Genomic DNA, 18,108 nt, shown 5'->3' with positions numbered 1-18,108 from the left:
ACTTTAATAGAGGAGAGGGCTGAGTGAAGGGACCCTCTCCTGTGGGTGTGTGTCTGTGTGGATGTGTGTGTGTACGTGTGCATGTGTATGTGTGTGTGTGTCTGTGTGGATGAGTGTGTGTACGTGTGTATGTGTGTGTGTGAGTGGATGTGTGTGTGTGTGTAAGGTGTGCGTATGTATGTGCATACTGTATGTGTGTGTGGTGTGTGTATGTGCATGCCGTATGTGTGTGTACATGTATGTGTGTGGTGTGTGTATGTGCGTGTGTGTGTTTGTGCATGTGTATGTGTGTGGTGTGTGTATGTGTGTGGTGCATGTATGTGCATACTGTGTGTGTACGTGTGTACATGTATGTGTGTGGTGTGTATGTGTGTATGTGCATGTGTGTGTATGTGTGTATGTGTGTGGTGCATGTATGTGTGTATGTGTGGTGTGTGTATGTGTGTATGTGTGTGTGGTGTGTGTGTGTGTGGTGTGTGTGGTTTGTGTGTGTTGTGTGTATGTGTGTGTGGTGTGTGTATGTGTGTATGCGTGTGTGTGGTGTGTGTTTGTGTGGATGTGCATGTGTACGTGTGTATGTGTGTGTGTGCTGTGTGTATGTATGTGCATGTGTGTATGTTGTGTGTGGTGTGTGTATGTGTGTGGTGTGTATGTGCATGTTGTGTGTATGTGTGGACGTGTATGTGTGTTTATGTGTGTGGTGTGTGTATGTGCATGCATGTGTGTGGTATATGTGTATGTGTGTGCATGTGTATGTATGCATGTGTGTATGTGTATGTGTGTATGTATGTGTATGCATGTGTGTGGTGTATATGTGCATGGTGTGTTTATGTGTGGTGTGTGTGTATGTGTATGTTTGTACATGATGTGTGTGTATGTGTGTGTGGTGTGTGTATGTGTGCGTGTATCTATGTGTCTGCATGTGTGTGTTTGCATGTATGTGTGTATGCATGTGTATGTGTGTATGTTTGTGCACATGTGTATATGTATGTGTGTATGTGTGTGTATGTATGTATGTGTGTCTGTGTGTGCATTCCAAGACCACAGAGCCCTGTCCACCTGGTTCTTGCCTCAATCCCCAGCACCAAGAACAGTTCTTGGGAGGTAGGAGGTGCTCATTCATCCCCTGGTTCACTGAGTCTTGAGACCACGTGTGAACAGATCTGCACATTCCAAGGTGTGCACGTGCATACATGTGTCACATACACCTGTGTCTATTCCCCACTCGGGAGACTTGGCTGAGCTCTGGAGAAGAGTTTAGAGTTGGGATGGGGTCTTAGACAACACATGCTCCAACCTCCCCACTTTACAGGGTGAGGAAGCAGAGGCCCCAAGGCAGGGGCTTCTAAGTGGCATGACATCTCAGTTCCCCAGCTCAGGCTCTCAAACACCTCCTGGTGGCCAGACCAGCTCTCCTGCCGAGTTGTTACACAGCACCTGTCTCAAAGGCCACTTCCCAGGGAGGCTCTAGCCGGTGGATCTCAACCCAGGCTCCACGGGGAGTCACCTGGGAAGCTTTGAAAGATCCCAAAGCTCAGACCACACCTTGGACAATTTGAATTTCTGGAGGTTTAGGCGGGGCCAGGTATCAACATTTTTCAAAGCTTCCCAGGCAATTCCATTGGTTTTTCCAAGTGTGGTCTTCACACTGCCTGCATTAGAATCACCAGGGGCTTGTTGTAAAACACCAGCTTCCCTAAGGGGCTGGAAAACTTGCTCGTGGATACTGATGATGGTTGTATAACATGATTAATGTAGTAGATGGCACTGAATTGTACATGTAAAAGATGCTGAATGGATAAATATTATATATATATATTTTTTTAACAGTTTTAAAAAAATAAAGGAAAAAATAAAACAGTAACTTTGGGGCCCCACCCCAGATCTGGGGAATCAGAACTGCTACGTATTTTAACAAACTCCTGTGTGCATTACAAATGCGTGTCTCTTGAGGATACATACACATATCCTGTGTGTACCCCTGCAGCCCACACCAAGAAAGGCAGCTCCATCCCACCCCACCCCAGGCCTGGAGGGAAAAGTCCACATACCACCCACCCTCCCCCCACTTAGCTCCTGCTAATGAATGCCCACACTGTCTCTACAAACCCTTTGCCAGATGCACTTGATTGTTTCCAGATGCATTTCCAAAATGCAACCTGAGTCTCACCTAGTACCTGCCAGCCTTACCTCTGCTCGGTCCTCTCAGAGTTTGTTCTGGCCCATGGGCCGGAATCCCGAGTTTCTATTCAGGCTCTCCTGCCACAAGTCCCACCATGACCCCCTAAGCTTCAGGGACCGCTTCTGCTGCAGCTGGTCACTGAGCTTCCGAGGTTAGCTGAGTGAGCTGTGACACCTGGTTGCCCAGAAGTTGCCATTTCTAGGGCCTGCTCCAGTGATGGTTCTTTGACCTGCAGGTGGGATGTCCAAATAGCACTGGATGAAATGAGTTTAAGTCTAACACAGGAGTCAAATCCAATAAGTGGGAAAATAGTGAGTGCCTGAGACTATGTGTACCTTTACCTCAAAGGAAATAGATTCTTCCTCCCGCATCTATGTCACTGGTATAGCCAGAGAGGACTGTGACCTGCAGGTTTAGAGAAATAAATTCCCAGCTGGGCTCCCTCCCTGGCTAAAAGCCTTTTCTGAATTACTGTTGAAGGGAGTTCCTCAGCTGCTGTATGCATGCATGCAAGAAACACTTGGCCGCCATTTTGATGAGGCAGGCACAGTTTCTCCAAGGTTCTGGCAGCAATCCAGAGATGGCATGGAGTCCCCTGCTCAGAACCTGGGCTGATGTTCCCCTTGCTTAGCATCCCCTAAATGCCCTACCCTGAAATGCCTTATGCCTAAAGAATAGCCATCAGCTAAGACCAGACAGAGTAGACTACTTCCAGAATATACCATTCACCAAAAATTTGCTGCTGCTTTTTAAGCCGGTCTGTTTTACAGTGGAACAACAATGGAGTGGGGGAAACAGTTGAGCTTCCTTGGAGAAATGATTGTGAATATTGACAGGGAACTATTGTGAATAAGCTAACAGGGACTGTCACAGTCCCATTTTTTCCAGGGAGCTTTGTGATTCCAAAGTCTAGAAAAGACCCAGGATTGCTAACAGATTCTTGGAATATAGTTCAAGCCACATTTACCTTCCTTTTCTCCATTCCACAATGAGGGCCGACCTAAGCTGTATGTTATGTTATGGTTTCCGTTGTGGCAAGAACAATAGAAGTTGGGTGTTGAATTTAAATAAATATTTAATTCCTGAAAATTATCTTATATGTTTTAAAACACTCTTTAAAGCTATTTTTATTCTCTAGAAAGCACTTATTATAGGTAAATTACACTTTTTACTAGCAGAGCATTAGGTTTGCCATTAGTACAAATTTAAGGCACTACAAAGACCAGTAGATAATGTTAATTTCAAATACAGAAACTAAATATATTTTGTGCCTTTTTATTACTCATTTTCCTTTAAGTTTTATTGACTGCTTTTTATCTTAACTATATGTCTTTACATGCTGCAATCGTAATGCCCTATAACGATATTAATATTTTATGGAATCGGTATTTATAGTTCTTTATTTAGAAACAATGCAGTAGGTCTGCAGATATCTGAGCCCGTCTGGAATGGTGCCCTCCAAATAATGATAAATTACTTGTGCAGTATGCCATTTGCTAATTATATCCATGATTTACTGCAGAGCAAGGCTTAAATCATTCATTTCAGTCTTGCGTAACAGTGCCATAAAATTTTTAGGTTTAAAAATGGTTTCCATGTGTATAATTTAAACAAATTTTAGAGCTATTGTATACACAAAATATTGCAACCACCCATTTGTTACATACTTTGTCTTTTTAAACTTCTACTTTTAATGATCACTGTGGTTGAAATTATTGTGCTTAATTTTCATAATCATAGCTTTTAAATCTACAGCCGTTTTCACATGTTAGATAAAGAAAAAGATAGCTAATTGTGTGTAGATAGTATGTCATTCCCGAATAGTCCCAAATGGTACAAAATCATTAAAAAAGCTTAAGAGTACGAATTATTCTTCTATTAAAAAACAGTTGTTCTCTAACTAATTATTAGTTTGAGCTGCTTTGTTTCAAAGAACAAATGTTGATCCTTCTAGCCTTGTTCAGCACACCAAAATGAGATAAACACTTTTATTTCTTTCTCTTATACCAAAATCTGCAGGTGAGAAACCCTACAAATGTCCCCATTGTGACTATGCCGGTACCCAGTCAGCATCCTTAAAATACCACCTAGAACGACACCATCGGGAGCGACAGAATGGTGCCGGGGCTCTGTCTGGACAGCCCCCAAGCCAAGACCACAAGGATGAGATGCCCAACAAAGCTTCATTGTTTATTAGGCCAGACATCCTCAGGGGCGCCTTCAAGGGCCTCCCTGGAATTGACTTTAGAGGGGGCCCTGCCTCTCAGCAGTGGACCTTGGGGGTGCTCTCATCTGGAGACCATTCGGGGCAGGCCACCGGTATGTCTTCCGAGCCTCCTTCAGACACTCTGAAAGGCGCTGACCTTCCCTCCAAAAGTACCCACTTCTCCGAAATTGGAAGAGCTTATCAAAGCATTGTGAGCAATGGTGTGAGTTTCCAAGGGTCCTTGCAAGCATTCATGGACAGCTTTGTCCTAAGCTCCTTGAAGAAGGAGAAGGAAATGAAGGACAAAGCCCTGTCTGACCCTCATTCCATGAAAGTCCATGGGGTAGAGGGTGGCGAGGAGAAGCCCAGTGGGAAATCCTCCCAGAGGAAGTCTGAGAAATCTCAGTATGAACCTCTAGATCTGTCGGTGAGGCCAGATGCCACCTCCCTTCCAGGCTCATCGGTGACCGTTCAAGACAACATTGCATGGCATGGCTGCTTATTTTGTTCTTTCACAACTTCCTCCATGGAACTGATGGCCCTTCATCTCCAGGCCAACCACCTTGGCAAGGCCAAACGCAAAGATAATGCCTTGGGGATACCCATCAATTGCAAAGACCAAGCCAGGGAGGCAAGTAAAATGGCTGTGCTTCCCACAGTACAATCGAGCAAAGAGTTGGGGCTCTCCCATGTGATTGGCTCTCTAGACTCTGCTTCTGAGAAGATTGCCCAAGGGCAGGTCAAGGAGACTCTGGGGGAGCAGAAGAGTGGCACGTGGTCCAGCCACATGGACCCTGCATTTTGCAACTTCCCAGCAGACTTCTATAAGCAGTTTGGTGTTTACCCAAGCACTGCTGGCTCGGGAGCCTCTAGTGCGTGTCCCAGCAGCGAGCCTGACGGGAAGGCCCACCCTGAAGATCATGCCCCCATCCTGATCCCTGAAACCACAAATCAAAACACTACTGATGACCTGTCTGACATTGCCTCCTCAGAGGACATGGACTCCTCCAAGGGAGAGAACAATGAAGAAGAGGACATTGAGACTGAACCTGAAATGATGACCAAGCCCCTGTCTGCCCTCAGCAAGGACGGCAGTGCCGATGGAGGGGACAGCCTGCTGCCCACGGGCACCCCCCAGCCCGCCCAGGGACTTGTGTCACCTCTACCCCAAGTGTCAGAGAAGCAGTGGCACAGCCCCAGCCTTCTTCCAGCCCAGGAGACCTCGGCGGGCCTGCCGAAGCCAGAGCGGGGGCCCCCGGGCCTGGAGAAGCCCATGAACATGCTGTCGGTTCTCAGGGCTTACAGCTGTGATGGCTTAGCAGCCTTTAACGGACTTGCAAGTAGCACAGCAAATTCTGGATGTATCAAGAGGCCAGACTTGTGTGGTAAGTTTTAGAATCCTCTTCCTTTAGTTTATTTCCCAAAACATCAGTGCTGAATTGTGCATTAAAAAAAAAAAAAAAAAGTAGACATTCATTAGCAAATTTTGAACTAAAACATAAAAAAAAAAACAATGCTGTATATGCAATGTAGACAATCAGGAAAGTCAAGTTCATTTACAAGTTTTAGAAATCATATTTTTATGTTCTAATTTGCATCATAATGATCTAAAATGCCTGAAAGAAAGACATGGAAAAGGCGGGGGAGGGGGGCGGGTCTCACAGTGTGAACTACTCCTGTTTTTAATCCCTAACTAGAGGGGGGAAAAAAAAAAAACGAAAACAAAAAAAGAACATGGTAACTTGCAAACTTTTCAGTATTTTCAACTTATGCATAAGATGCCTAAAGACAAGTTCTCAATGCTTTGCTAAGCCTAATCTGGTTTCTTAAGCTTTTCTTTATATTGACTTAGAGGATACTAACATCGTATCACACTAACCACAATGTAGAAATAAAGTGACCCTCTCTCCAAAGAGGGAGATGGTTTTGAGGTGTTTGTGATTCATCTTTAGGCATACCAAATGGCAGTGACTGTGTGACTTTGGCCTTCTACTATTGTCTTCTGTCCGTCTGTCCATGTGTCTGTCTATTGTTCTAATAAGAAATGTACATTGTGAAGTCTCTGGTTGGAAGTGTTGTGATCCTGTGTCTTGGACTTATGCCTACCCGATCTTGCTAGCAAACAGGCACTTTACCTCCTTAAAGAATATGATTACCCTACAGTAACTCCAGATTTTAAAATACAGTAATAAATTTGAAACCTAGAATGTGCTTGAATGAATGGGGAACAGAGGGGGTCACAAAAACACTTGTCTTGGCACCAAATACTCATGTTTTGAAGCCTTTCTTCAAAGAGAAACTCAGTGCACAATTCCCTTTGAGACCGACCCTAGAATATCCCTCTAGAGACACATGACCATGATACCGTTCCATCTTTAACCTGTGAATGGATTTCTGTGATTTTAGTTCACCTGTTGAGGGAAGGAAGGGAGAAAGGAAGGAGGGAAGGAAGTGAGAAAGGGGGAGGGAAGGAAGTGAGAAAGAAGGAAAAGAAGGAAGGAGTGAGGGAAAGAAGCCAGGCTGGAGGGAAGATGAGAGGGAGGGAGGGAAAGATGAGCAAGGATGAGAGGGAGGAAGGGAAAACTAACCCAAGGGAGTGTGTCTTAACCTCAGCACCCTGCTGCCCCTTTTAGCACAGAGCAGGCTTCAGGAAGCCGGACTCTGGGTTCATAAATTGCACTGATATATTTCTTCTTTCCCTCTCCTTCCCTAATTCACTAGGAACTGAACCAAGCAGTCGGAAATATTTTTTGAATTGTCAAAAATCACTAAATGGATTTCTGACAGCTCAAAAAAATATTGACATTTTCTTAAGCTGAGTGATTCACAAAGCCCCATTAACCAGTACCCTAGATCTATTTTTAGCCACATACAATTTATTACTTTTGAAGCCATTAAAAACAATGTTTAAAAGATGAAGAAAAAGATGTTTATGTCAGTCCAATTTTTTTTCCCCTTTCCTCCTGGGGAGTGATGTTTAAGCCTTTTTTTTTTATTGTTGTTTTAAGTTTGCGATTGGGTGGTTTCTTCCTTATTGTTTGTTGGGGGATTTTTTTTAAGTCTATTTTCAGTTCTTTCAACTACCTACGTAAGACTCTAGTTCCTGCCAGGAATCCATGCATCAGAAAAGATCAAAACCTGGCATGCTCGTAAGCTCATTATTATTGAAATGAGCTCATATTACCCCTATTAATTTTCCCATCTTCCTATCAGTGCTGAAGGAAGGCTGCCTGCCTTTGAGGAAGCTTGCCTGATGATGTCCTTTTGCATCAGGCGGCAGGGGGTAGGGAAAGTGTCCTCTGTCTTCTGAGCCTTTTGCCTCTGAAGACAGCAGTTCATGACACTCCTCTGATATATGCATGGATAGATACGTGCAGAACACACTGCTAGTCAGCCTTTCAGCCATTGGACCGCAGACCCTGGGATAGAAGCTGTCACCACTCTGCCCCATTGGGGCTGAAGGTCCTCGGGCCAGCCAGGCTGGAAGGCACCCTGTGGGATCTCTGCAGAGGCACCAGGTTCCTTAGCTCCCCCTTCCATTCGTGGTAAGATGCCAAAATGAACTCTGCCCATAAGCCACCTATTTGTTGGGAGCGTGAGTTCTGCCATTCATTTGTCCTTATTTCTTCTGCATCTCCCTTCTCTAGTTTGAAAGCAGGCATGGAGGTGCCGTCCCTGTCCTTTGCCTTTGGGCTGGTCATAGGGCGCTGCCCTCGTGCCCCCAGGACGACCCTGAGCCCATCCGGTTCTTAGTCCCCTGCTCCCGTAGCTGGCCCGTCATAACCACAGCCTTCTTTTTGCTTTCTTGCTGGCTGCTGTGATGTCTTATTCCCCAGAAGGGCCAGACATATTTATCCTTTTTAAGAGATAATATCCGTGAACACTTTGGGGAAAATAATATCCACTAGTTACAAAATCGGCAGTTTTCTTAAATATTTTAGTCTACTGCCTTTTTAGAACCACGAGAAGCATCAGTGCTAGATCTAAGCTTCAAACCTCCGTTGGCTTCACTTTGAAAACGCAGAAATGGTATTGGCACAAGGAATGAAGTAGTCCTAATGTTCTTTCCCTCCCCTCTGCTCAGTTAAAGGCAGATATGGATTTCTAAACTGGTCCACCAGGTCCATACCTGAATTTCCCCAAAAAGCTGGGCTTTGCCAAACCAAAGGGTTATTCCTATAATTCACCTTTCAGATGGAGTTTTGGGTCAGATTTTGTATGGTTAGTAAACTAAAATTCCCACTGCACTATCTGTTCATTAAGGAAAGCCTCTCTTCTCATAGGGTGTAGCAGTATATGAAGAAGCATCAGTAGAAACCTTGCTCAAATCGTGGAGACTCACACCAAATCTCAGCAACTTCTCTGGCCCACACCGGTGTGTTGCATGAGATGGCATTTAACCTTAAGTCTGTGGGTGATGTCCATGTTGTAGGCTCTACTTCCAGGTGTTTTCCTAATTTCTGCATGCCGGCTTCCTTATTTTTTAAAACTCTTGTCCTACATTCCTTGGCACTGTGACCTGGTGCCCTGGGCCATCGTTTACTGCCTATTCATAGCGAATGCATTTCTAACTCTGGGGCAGGAGAGAAAGCCAATGAAGGAAGAGACTGGCCCAACCAGTTGAGTAGGGAGAGGCCTGTAGCATATGCCAACTTTGACAGCTGAGCATGCATTTTTACAAGATCCTTCCATGGATGACAGAGCATTAGTCAGTCAGCAACATGTTAGAGATGACCCTGAGGAAGAAAGGGTGCCATCTTGGATTAAGCTGAAGGACATGAATTTTTGTTTCTTGAGTGGGTCAGAGTCCACTACAATCCGAAACTTCCAGACTCCAGGCAAGGCACACATTTCTTTATTCTGTCAAGGCACATAACTTACAAGGCACTCCAATGCCTTCAGGGAAGTTGGATGTACCCTTGGTTTTGGTAGAATGGGTTTGACGTTGATGATTCACACAAGTATTTAAATGGGGGGGGAAAGGAAAGAACCCAAGCAGTATTCATGCCCACTGACAACAAGACAAGGCAGACAACCCCTTTGTCCAAGTCCACAGTTGAATCTTTGATGCAACTGTTGTGTCATTCAAGAGCTTGGAGAACCACGAGAATGTGAGAGTCCTCAGCTTCAGGGTGCATCCAGACAGGACAAAGCCTGGTCTGCACAGCACGTAGGGGCTGGCTGTATGTGAAGATTAAAGACCATGTTTCACCCCAGAGTTTGTGGTTTTGTGGAGCAACCAGATCACCTTTACTCCTTGCCTTTGAAACCCAAGACAGATAGGACTTGGAACTGTTGGGTCTCACAATCAGGGCTTGCTGTATGTGCTTTGGTAAACCCAAGAGTAGGGTTGATGGGGCAGAATTAAAGTCAGGTTAAGGGAAAGGCAGGGAGAACAAGCATAATCCCCCTTAGCCTTAGAAGTTCTGTTCTGGAGTCACCACCATGCAGGGAAGCCTGAGAGTGCAAGGAGAATCCATCAACATGTCTATCATGGGCATGAGGCCCTGTGTGCAGTGGCTACCAGACCAGTAATCCATTCGACCTCTGAGGAAGTCTAGTGCGAAGGCAAAGCCATTAACAGGAATATTCCCAATATGCCCAATTTTTTATTCTCTAGTTGTTGGGAAAATGGCTTCCTTAACCCAAATCATCCCTGGGACTATAGGGTAAGGGTATTCTGGGCTTCCATAGCAGTGAGAGAATTTGGATCCCCCCAAATACAGGGTGCATTTAAACCTCCTCACCTCATGGCTAAATATGTGATGAAATGCACCAGGACAACTGAGCTGAACCCTCTTAAAACTTTTCTCCTCCAGAAACCTCAGTGATTTCTTGGCATAGGAAGTTTGAAAATATTTACCATTTTACCAGCTTCACACTCTAGAGCAGAGGCGGCAGACTTTCTGTAAAGGGCCAGATAGTGACTATTTTAAGCTTGCAGGCCATGTGATCTGTCACAAACACCCCACTCTGCCAGGGTAGGAGGAAAAGCAGCCATAGACAATATACAAATGAATGGGTGTGGCTGATTTCAGTAAATGGATTTGGCCCATGTTTGCTGACCAACTGCTCAAGTGTAAGGAGTCCCTGGATGGTGCAAACTGTTAGTGCACTGGGCTGCTAACCAAAATGCTGAAGGTTCGAGTCCACCCAGAGGTGCCTTGGGAGAAAAACTGGGCAATCTACTTCTGGGTAAATTGGCCAATGAAAACTCTATGGAGCACGGTTTTACTCTGACACATGTGGGTCATACTGAGTTGGAATGTACATGATGGTAACTGGTTTACTTTAGTGTAAAGAGGGCTGCATTTCTATGGTTGTCCCTAGAGATGACAAAGACACCTGTCTTCTATCATTCCACCAGCCCATGAGATGATGCTGGAAAGGACCCACCCTTACAGGCCACAAAGCTCCATCTATTGCCATCTAATGTCAAAGCCAGAGATGTGAGAGAGGACTTGTCAGCCCAGATGGGCCTCCATGTACCTGTTTCTGGAAGGCCAAGTCTTTGTCTAGCCATTAAAATTTCCAGGAGAACACCTCTTCCAGGGCAGGTCCCAGATCTTCTCTTTGACTGGCACAGGGGGAGGAGGTATGAGAATAAGAGGTGGGAGCTCAGTCATGGTTCTTAGGCAACCTTGCTCTGTGGAAGCCTCAGTTTCCTCACAGTGAACAGACTAGTAAGGATAAAAGGAGATTAAGGATGTCACAGAGCTTGTGTGAATTGTTCTTGGTTGTAAAGGTGAGCATCACGAGGAAGACGTGAGGAAGTGATGTCAGCGTCCAAACGTTTTCTGGTTGCCATGAGCCCTTTAGCACTAAATGAGAATGAATCTTGCTTTCATTCAAGCTTATACAGACATGTTTTATTTCCTCATGTTTGGTTGTCCATAGCTATTTCTTGGTATGTTGGGAAAGTTAGCCTTGAAGACAATCCTGGCAATTTTGTGATCACACTGTTTTCAATTTCTACCCAATTCTGTTCCTGATAGAAGGCAAGTACTTAGGGGTAGGCCATAAGTCCTGCTCCCTCAGTCTTTGGCCAGGAAATTGGTAAGGTCTATGATCAATTTGAGATTTCCAAGGGAGCTGTAGCTGGGTATGTGAAAACACCCTGAAAACGGTATGTCTGTATATGAAGACCCCGAGCAAGGCCATGATGCCCATCTTTCTGGCAGTTGGTATATTTTTAGTCTTGTGAAAGATTCTAAGGTGTGGCTATAAAGTCAGCTGGTTCTAAGGAAGAAAGGGGACTAAATTTAAAAAAGGTCATAGGAAGAAAACCACAAGCCCAAAACTGAAAAGTGCATGGGGGTCCAGGCTAAACCCCACAAACACAAGGTAGGGCAATCAGCCTTGGAGTGTACGAGACCCAGGGGATCTCTGCTGTAGGACCTTGTTGCTGGAGCTGATGTGCTTTATTTAAAGCCACCTGAGCCATCATTCCTCCTGCTCCTCTTTTCGTGGGCTGATTCTCATATGGATGGTCTTGCAGAGCCTGGAGGTTAAAGCACGACTTTGCAATTTGCTTCCATTGCCCAGTTTTATCATTTGCAGATTGGCCATTGACCTCCAAGGTTCCAAGCTGCCCCCAGTAATGAGAGAGTGTATGTCCAGGGCCTGATATGAGACTCTGGTAGGAAGGACCATTTGGCCTGCCCGAGTCCAGGGGCAAAACCTTGTAAGTTGCTGCCAGTCACCATCCTACCCTGCATGCTCTGCCCTGCCAGCTGCCTTTCCATTGGCTGTAGAGTCTTCCCTTTTGACTGTGGGGGACAAAGTGTTTTAATGTCCTCAAGATCTCCTCCCAAAATCATCACCGCTGTCCACAGCCTTGCTGGGTGCGCTGTGTTTGACCATGAGGCATTCTCTCTGGGTGGAAGCTCCCTGCAAACTTTTGGCGTTCTCCTCCACCTCCCCTTCTCTTTTTTAAAAATTAAGTTGGAATGCCACTAACGTGATGTCGTTTGGACTTCAGGATGACAGAACTGTTGTGTGAATACCATTGTATTTGCCAAATGGTCCACTCCTCATTTCAGAACAAACAAGTGGATGGTGTCTGGAAGTCGGCAAACAGTGGTGACATTTAGCCTTGTTTATGTTCCTTTCCTTTTGCTGCATATTCTTGGCTCCAAAGGATACTGTCTGAATCAACAGAGCCTCTTAAGCAGGAGCAACGTCTGGTAGCTTTCATTTTGATTGTCTCTTTGGGTTGCATGTCACCCCTGCCCAGGACCAAGCCTAAGGCAGGAGGAGACAGCGTCTGAGCTCTTTGGTTGAAAATGCAGTATTTCCTCTGGCAATGACTCTAAGATTGGGAAAGGAGGAAGAGAATTGTCAGAACACGCACCCACCTTGCTGAGGAGGTGCAAACGCTCCAAGCTGGCCCAGGCCCTGCTGTATACAACAGGAACAATGTGTGACCCCATCGCTTTCTTGAGCTGGGTCCAGGTACCCTGGCTTTAGGGTTGGAACCCACCTTCTCAGGCTGCTGAGTGAGGGTTGGAATTGACAGTCATCTTGACACATGCCGCTTAGCTGGTGCAGGAGTCAGTTTCTCTCTCTCTCTCTTTCAGATATTGTGCACAAAGCCCAGGTTTCAAATGAGTAGTAATTATCTCCTATTACTTAGTGCTGATCAACAGCACCTCTACGTCTAATTGCCAACCTTTTCTAATCATGTAGACTGTTCTTGCTTTAGCCAGAGATGGAAGGACCAAATTTTATAAATATTGCTTTATTGTCATTACCCCATTAAACGATTAAGGAATGTGGCCCTGCCCCTGCTTTCAAATGCCTCTAGCCCCGATGGTTTTTGGATTTTTTAATGAATCTGCACATTTTCTTGCAGGTAAGTGACATCCCCTGTTCTAGTGGGTCTATCTGGAGTTGCCCTTGTCCGTTCGTGCGCCTCGGTGGTTATCTGCAGCTTGTTATTCGTGTAAAGTCAAGAGAAGAATGTATACACATATGTGTGTTGAATAAATAATTACCACTGGCATAGGTATGTGTATACACACGGCACACCAACCTACCATATATATAGCAAATAACCGTGGAGCTAAAAATATTGCCCCATATGTTTCTATATTAGTCAAGAATTGCAAAGGCTTAGTTAACGTGAACGGGAGAGAAAATTTCCTCAAAATCATAAACCCTGAGTGACAAACACTGGTGGACTGGAGGTCCCTTCATCTGCAAATAACCTGACTATAGGACCTCTTCCGTAAGCTCACCACAACCTCTAGAGAGGGGCCCGGGAAGGTCTCGTTGGCATTACTGCTTGTGTCTGATTGTCCTGTATTTTGTAACACTTTAGAAGAATTCCGCAAAGTGCAGTAATTATCTTTCTCCATAGTATTTAAGCAGTAATATTGCTAGTTTCATATTGTGTCAGGTCGTCATATTAACCAGGAACAGATGACAGTAAAATTCCAGTGAACAGCACCCACCTTGACTTCCACAATTTAAAAATGGTGATTGAAGCAAAATGTGTAAACTTGTACTGGGTTATCGTGTGCTTTGGAATAGAGTATTGTCGAAGTAATTAGAAGATACATTAAGCTGTTCCTGGTAATGAAGGCATGTAAGTTATAATAATTGTAGCTTTCTGAATAAGTGTCAAACTATATCTTTAAGTGTGCTGTATGCTGAGTTACAAGTTAGGTCATTTATGAATGGAATGTAAAACAATACTAAAACTGCTTCAATAACTTATCTTGGTATTGCTAATAAAAAAAAAGCTGTGAAACATTAGTGCAGTTTTGAGTCATTATGTCAATTCATTCCACAACACCCCCCATACCCCCTGACATTCTTCTATCTGTTGGGAGCCTCAATGGGACGTTGGGGAATAATATTTATGCTGCTCCTTGGGCTGTTTGCTGGGCACCTGTTGCATTTTTCTATCAACCTTTGGATGGGCTCCATACCTAACAATTCCCGACTGCGGTGTGATGATTGTGGGCAATGGAGGAAGGAAGGGACAGGCATGCATCTCTCAGGACAAATGATTTTTAGGTACCTAGACCCCACGGCCACTCACAGGACCTGGGAGAGGAGGACCAGGGCACCTGAGGGCTGCATCCCAGATGTGGAAAAGACAGCCCAGCCCACGTCTTCCTGCAGCAAACCTTAGCATCTCCTTTTTACCCCTCAAAGGGTAGTTTTTAATGGAATAATACTTGGAATTATTGGCCCTTGGGGATATTTTTGTCCCACTGAGATTTTTCTGAATGCATCTGTGTCTGTTGTAATAGGCTTGTGCCTGTTCCCCCTGCAGCCCCAACTCGCCTCGTGCTGGGGAGGCATACAGGAAGGAAGGTTTTGTTTTTTCTCTGGGTTGTTTGCTTTTTTGTCCATGAGTTGGACTTTAGGGTCCTGCCATTTCAATAGTATTGCCAAACTTCGTTGCTTGGGTCTGTTTCGTAAACTTCTAAATTCTCTATGCTTGCTTGCCCCCTGTCTAACTGGTCCTGTGGAGGAAATGGCATTGCACAGCCTGTGACAGAATCCCAAGTCCCAAGCCTGTACTCCACCCCCTAGAGAAACAAAGTGTTCTGTGTGACAGGGAGGTACCCGTCTGAAGTATCCATCTGAGCAACCCTGGCCTTGGCAGCAGGACGCCTGCATCACCTTGAATAGTTGACACATTCCCTCCCGTATTTCTCATAAAAGCTGACCCCAAGGACCATAACACAGTATTAGATTGTCTCTTATTTTGGGGAGGTGATGGGAAGTGAGAGAGTCTGAGCTAGGATATATGGGGCTAAAAGCCCCCAAATGAAACCCACAGAGCTTGAAGAAGGTGGCTAGCTTTGCCACTGTCCACCCACGACTCTTACCTGGTTCTGTTCCTGTAAAGCTGAGAACACACGCTGTGGGTACCATTGGAAAACGAGATGGATCCCAAAATGCCTTGGCAACGTGGAGCGAAGCGACCATAGCCACCAAGCCCAGCACCCACGTGGCCATATCTGAGGAGTACAAGTTCCCACCACCAGTGTGTAGGCAAGTTTTCACAAGAAGGACTCTGAGAGAGTGGTGTCTTTATGCCCAGATTCCACCTCCGTCTGGGGAACTGCCCCAAGGGAAGTGGGATATGGTGTGGGGAGGCATCATTCATGCCATTTTCTGGGCCCTTTCCTCAGCATGCTGCCCGTCAGGGCCTGTATTCCGTCTGCAGGCAGGTCTCACAACTGTGAGGAGGTGTGGTGTCCTCCTCAGCTGGGAGACCTTAGGTGCTCCTTTTGATTGAAGAAGCCTTATTTACAGCTCCCCTGAGGGCCTCACCACCGTCCACATTGTGTAGGCAAGGGACACCCCATCAGGGACCCGTGGACCCAATGCCTGTGGCCTGGGGAGGTGGGCGGGGAGGAGTGGGCTCCCGCTGCAGCTTCTGGGAACCTGGGAGCCTCTGACATGCTGTCCCTGGCAGGACTGCCACCATTTACAGCCACTCTCCACACACCTAGGGTCATTCCTGACACCACAACACCTCTGGTTTTGCCAGTCCAGCTGTATGGGGCTCAGAGAGGTGGCCTTGGGAGCAGAGTCAGTGCGAAGCCAGTGCAGGAAGGAGAAGCTGCTGAAGGAAACAGATCATGCTGGCCCTATGCTGACAGCAGAAGCCTCCCTGGAGCCATGTATCCAAGTGGCTGCTATTTTCTTCCACAAGGGCCCAATCCGCCTAATGGGCCTCTAAGCTGGAGGACTCGGTAGTGTTTCCGCCTCTAAAGCAGGGGTATTTCCTGAGTCACTCCCCAGGGGGAGCTTCTCAAGCTTAGAGGAGACCTTGGTGGGTTCTCATGCTCTCATTTTTTTGAAACTAGTCCCACCCTGCTCCCACCTCTCGTTTCACTGCACCCACTTCGGCATGCCTCATACCGCTCCCCCCGACCCTCCCCGGCGCCTGGTTGCCACCCAGCTCTTCATCAACATTTCCATCTCTGGGTAACAACTCCCTTCTTACCAGTTGAGTGTCCTTGAGCGCCTACTCTCTGCTCCCTGAGAGACAGCTGGGTAAATTCAGCCCCTGGAATGAGCTGACTTCATTTTGCAGCTCTGCAAGGAGCTGGCAATTCTATTTCCTGCTGGTTCCCTCACCTCTGCATGAGAGAATAACAAGCCCTACCTGCTGGAACTTAGTCTTGGGGTAACCACGACCATTACTTATTGGACCTGCCCTTGGCCCTACAGCCTACACACCCTTTCCAAGCATAGGTGGCCCACTGGTCTGAGATGGAGAAGAAACCCTGCTGTTTATCAGAGCAGAGTTCAAGCAGGTCTCTGGAACTTGAGATGAGTGGGGCCAAGGAAGGGAAAGGTGCTCTGAAGCTCATGGTAAGAGAGAGTCTTCAAATCCACCCATTTGCACAGGTTGGAAAATGCTTTTGCTATAGATTTTTTTTTTATAGTGAAATTTAGATATTCTGGTGGGGAGGCAAAAAAAAAAAAAAGGAATTTGAACTTTGAGAGATGACTATGGCTCTCGTATAGTTCCTTTTTCTCAAAGCAATTTCACGATGATTAAAGGACGTTCCTGTATACGCAACAGCGCACTGGCGACATCACCACTGCGACAGCAGACGCTGCCTCTTGAGCAAACAACGTGCATCGTCAAGGTTAAAGTTGGGGAGCTCGGCACAGCCACTTCATTAGCAAAAATAGCCATTTGTGCACCCAGGCATCGGCTGGCTTCATGAGTTTATCTTTCACGCTCTTTGTGGAGTGGTCCGGGCACGCCCATCTAATGCTAACCCACTGCTCACAAGGTTACCTTTTCTTTTTGAACTTCTGTTGTTGTAAATTGACATAATATGCTCTCAATTATCCACATAAAAGGAGAAAAGCAACCAAGCGGGGGGAAAGCAAATTTGCAATTAATTTACCAAATTATTGCTCTTTTTATATGATGGACAAGTTGCCTTTCTCCTTTCGAGTCAATCGTTTTGTATGTCCTAAAGAAGGGTGGGGCAGTCCATCAAGACAGGCCCCTCCGAGGTGGGCCCACACCTGGGGAAGGGCTGAAGGCAAACATTTTGCCAGGATGTGGAGTGGTCTCTAAGGTAACTAGGAGTTGACCACTACTTCCAGCTCTTTCTTGTTCAGGAGAAGGGCCATTGATCTTCTTAGTCCTTTAGGATTCTATTGCCCTGAGACACGGACTTGGGTGCAGGTAGTTTACATGGGAGGTGACCCACAAAAGCAGGAGTTAGGGAGATGGGAAGTGAGACAGAGAAGGGAGGAAAGCCCCCATAGTGTGGTTAACAAGAGGTTACCACTGTGGGCAGCTGCGGCTCAATCCATCTGGGGCCCTTTGGGATACAATTACCCCTCTGAGGGCAGAAGAGCTGGGCTATTATCCACCACCTCTGCATCCCTCATCAGTTGGGGTTACTCCAGAGTGACAAGAGGCCCTTTGGCATGATGCTGGAGAACCAGAAGGCAGGAGTGGGGCACCAGCAGCATCCACTACTGATGGGAACCCCTTGGCCTGAAAGCTTTTATGCCCTCCTCCATCTACTGTAGAAGGTCACAGAGCTGCCAGAGCCTAGGATGGGGACAGTTGTGCATTCTGTCTTTCCTTGTGGGGAGTGAACTACAGATTCTAAATATTGAGAAGTGTACAGCCTCTCAGCTTAGGAACATTCTTACCGGAGGCAGGATTGGAGGACTGGCCTGGGGGTCAGGCCACCAGGCACCTAGCTGCAATCCT

At 46.1% G+C, this 18,108-nt stretch overlaps 1 protein-coding gene across 1 annotated transcript in view; it reads left to right on the top strand.

Moving 5' to 3' along the window:
* Window positions 1-18,108, top strand: part of ZNF536 (zinc finger protein 536) — a 279,105-nt gene that overhangs the window by 102,301 nt on the left and 158,696 nt on the right. Inside the window, exon 3 of the mRNA XM_023555554.2 lies at window positions 4,202-5,773. Coding sequence (XP_023411322.2) covers window positions 4,202-5,773 — 1,572 coding nt within the window. The remainder of the gene's footprint in view (window positions 1-4,201; window positions 5,774-18,108) is intronic.

This window comes from Loxodonta africana, chromosome 21 (genome assembly GCF_030014295.1).
Source record: "Loxodonta africana isolate mLoxAfr1 chromosome 21, mLoxAfr1.hap2, whole genome shotgun sequence".
NCBI lineage: Eukaryota > Metazoa > Chordata > Mammalia > Proboscidea > Elephantidae > Loxodonta > Loxodonta africana.
This window is presented reverse-complemented; position numbering and strand designations above follow the sequence as displayed.